At 33.5% G+C, this 3,290-nt stretch overlaps 1 protein-coding gene across 1 annotated transcript in view; it reads right to left on the bottom strand.

Annotated features, from left to right (window-relative positions):
- LOC110037879 (putative ABC transporter C family member 15) overlaps positions 1 to 3,290 on the bottom strand; it is a gene marked incomplete in the record, with an annotated part of 9,535 nt that overhangs the window by 3,218 nt on the left and 3,027 nt on the right. Inside the window, 2 exon segments of the mRNA XM_020742605.1 lie at positions 805 to 969; positions 1,056 to 1,658. Of these exon segments, the coding sequence (XP_020598264.1) occupies positions 805 to 969; positions 1,056 to 1,658 (768 nt within the window).

Here is a 3,290-nt window from a genome sequence, read left to right as displayed (position 1 = left end):
GTACGAAGTCCTAATGTAATATTTTTTTCCATCTTGACCCCGGTGTTTTCGTGGACGCTGACGTCAATAAAGTCAAAGACATCCCTTGATCTGCTTTGTGCAGCGGCCAATTAACAGTTATTAGATTATGCTTTGAATAATGCCTGTGAATCTAAAAACTGATATAGAATTTATGAATTGTTATATTATAATAGTAATTTCTCTTCATAGATTTAAGAGATAGTTGGCACTTAACATTTGTTAAGTAACTTATGGACATATTAAATAATTGAAGACAATCACATTTAGGGATATTGTAAAAAATGAAACAATGAAATAAAAGGGACATTTACATGCATGCCACCTATTTCTTATGTATTTATATAATTAATACCTAAAATGCAATTTTTATAATTATACCACTCAAATTTTTGATATTACATAAAAAGTTTTACCATTTAGCTTTGAAAGGAATACAATACACGTTTTCATGCATACATAACATAGATTTAAAATTTAAAATTTAGACGTCATAAATGTAAATACATAAGAATTGAATGTTATGAATGTAAACCTTCCCAAATAAAAAAAAATAATAATAATAATAATAAAAAAAGAGTAGGAGGTGGTGGTGGTTGAGGTGGAGGGGATAATTATATTTTTTTTGTTTTGGTTTTTCATGTCTAAAAACAAAAAAATCTCAAGTGTTATCAAATATGCATTTTGTTTTATATAAAATAAAATTAAAAAAATAATAATAATAAAAAAAGAAAAAAAATAAAAACAGAAAAAGAATCCCAACGGCACCAAAGAATTTATTCTTACTTGGTACCACACGGAGACAGCAAGTACAATAATAAAAAGAACGAATACTGTCCAGGAAACTTGGCACATTAGAATTATGATGCAAATGAGCTGCACAAGCGCAAATACCAATCCAGCTAGTCTGTATGGAATGTCTGTATCCAGTATACTTTGGTCTGTAGAAGTCTGAAAAACAAAAAACTATAACTATAAACTAGAAAATTTATAAGAAGAGCTCGATTGTTTTAATTTCCACGATTTAGAAACCTTACCCTATTAATGATTCGACTTGTAGGCGTTGAATCGAAAAAGAAGATGGGAGCCCGGAAAAGTTTTGTAGTCATTTTAAGGAAAATACATTGTGCCGTCTCAATTGCTATTGTTGCCAGTAACACTGCCCTCCCCAGCATAAAAAGAGAGCTACCTGCAGACAGTAGAACAAATATTCCTATCAACTTTCCCCTGCTTATTCTATCATTCTTTTCGGTTGCCCAGGCAATCCAGTAATTGCTGGCCATCTGCAGTCCCTGGAAGAGAATTTGACAAAACAGAATTACTGGAACTAGTGCTCCCTTATATGATGAAGTCACAAATGTGCGGTAAATGCTATATTTAACCCGTCCAGATTCCCTCTCTTCCTCATGAGTACGGTACAAGGATTCACTATTTCTTATCTGATTGATAGGTTTCTCTTCAGTTAACTCAAAATCAATTTTCCTATATGGTTTTATTGCTGCAAGGTTATGCTCCATATGCGGAATAACTTGGTTTAGTGACTTCTTATGTGCTGCAATTAGTCGCACGAGCTCACCATCAACACTGGCTATTAACTCTTCGTACTTCCCAGACTGTACGATCTTTCCATCCTTCATAACCTGAAAATATTTGAATATGGTACTTCTTAAACTAAATACTTCCAACTCATACAGCTTCAATAAATTGTATGCCATTATGGTATTTATTTTTCAGCCGTTTCCATTTATTTTTTAGGAGAATTACATACAAAGCACTTGCTATTTACAAATCCAGCACGCAGGTGATTTTGTGATCAACCAAACTGATTCATTTACATGTGCCACAATCAAATACATTGATGAAATGAGGAACGTGTTGAATTGATAAGAGGAAAAAAAAAAAAAAAACTGCCCATTAGGTGAAAGTGAAATAATGGAAGAGATATAATTATTTATTATAACAGATGCATCCAGTCTGGAAAGGGACGGATTTCATAAGATGACTAAGAATTTCTTCGTATGAAGCATAAGTATTTATACGATTGTGATCCAAAATTATATTCTAGTTCTCATCCTATCCATCCCTTTGTCGTATTTGGGTACTTTATTTTTTATCTTCATGGAGTCGGATAACTGATTAGCAGGTATCTTTATCCAATTTAAGAGAATATCTATATCAATATAATCTGATCAGTTGGTTAAGAAAATGTCACCTATTTTTATCTGTACTCTTTAAGAGTATATCTAGATCTATATCTTAGTAGGGTAACTCACACAAAACTGACCAAAACATATCAATTTATGCTTCTACGAGGAAAAACAAACACTACTCTGCTCCTATTTAGATTTCTATGATACAACTTCTAAATGTAAGATACATGACATTGATTGTTCTAATATCATCAGAACTAAAACAATGCATAATTTCATGAATTTTTAAAATTGTCAAATCATTCTATCAATTCGTCGAAATGTTTAAATGGATAGCTCTGAGCATGATATGATGGCCGCAAGTTCAAAGCATGGAGACCATCAAATTATTTGGAATTAAATACATGACCTATTTATGATAATGACAATTTTGGGTAGTAAAATAGATATGTAAAACTTGAATGTAGAGATAGTTTGATTAAATTTTAGGGGAATTTACATACACAGCACCCAATTCATAAGCATTCACTTATCTCATAAACCTTAATTTATATATCTAAAGCACATTTTTCTGTGTATGAAAAGGTGGAAATAGTGTAATCCACATTTTCATACATAGGTTAGTGCTCTTACGGTGTAAAAATCAAAATTTGAGTGTGTGAGATAAATAAATGCATAAGAATTGCATGTTATGTATGTAAATATCCATATATTTTAATGTACCTGTTCAGTATGGCTCATGTTCCAGATAAGGGATATATGCTGGAGTGGAACAGAGCGAGCGAGCGGAACGAAGTGGGAACGTCCCGCGGTAAGGTACAAGGGTAATTTTGTAATTACATATTGTACGTCACACACACACACACGTTGTATTGTAACTCTAAAGGGAATTTATACCTTTTTTCGTGAAATCTAAAGAAGCCGTCTGTCACGGACAAATAGTCCCACATCGGCTAGGTGTAGAGCCGAAAAACAGTATTTAAGTCCCGGGCTATCCACCACCCACAAGGGCTCTTTTGGGAGGTGACAAATGGTATCAGAGCAGGTTACTGCTTGCCAAATGTGTGGACTCTCCATGGTCCAGTGGGACCCACGGTGGAGCCGATCCGTGACGAGGGCGTC

This window comes from Phalaenopsis equestris, unplaced genomic scaffold, assembly GCF_001263595.1.
Source record: "Phalaenopsis equestris unplaced genomic scaffold, ASM126359v1 Scaffold226288, whole genome shotgun sequence".
In the NCBI taxonomy this organism is placed as follows: domain Eukaryota; kingdom Viridiplantae; phylum Streptophyta; class Magnoliopsida; order Asparagales; family Orchidaceae; genus Phalaenopsis; species Phalaenopsis equestris.
Note: the sequence above shows the minus strand (reverse complement) of the source record. Positions and strands in the feature narration are given on the sequence as shown.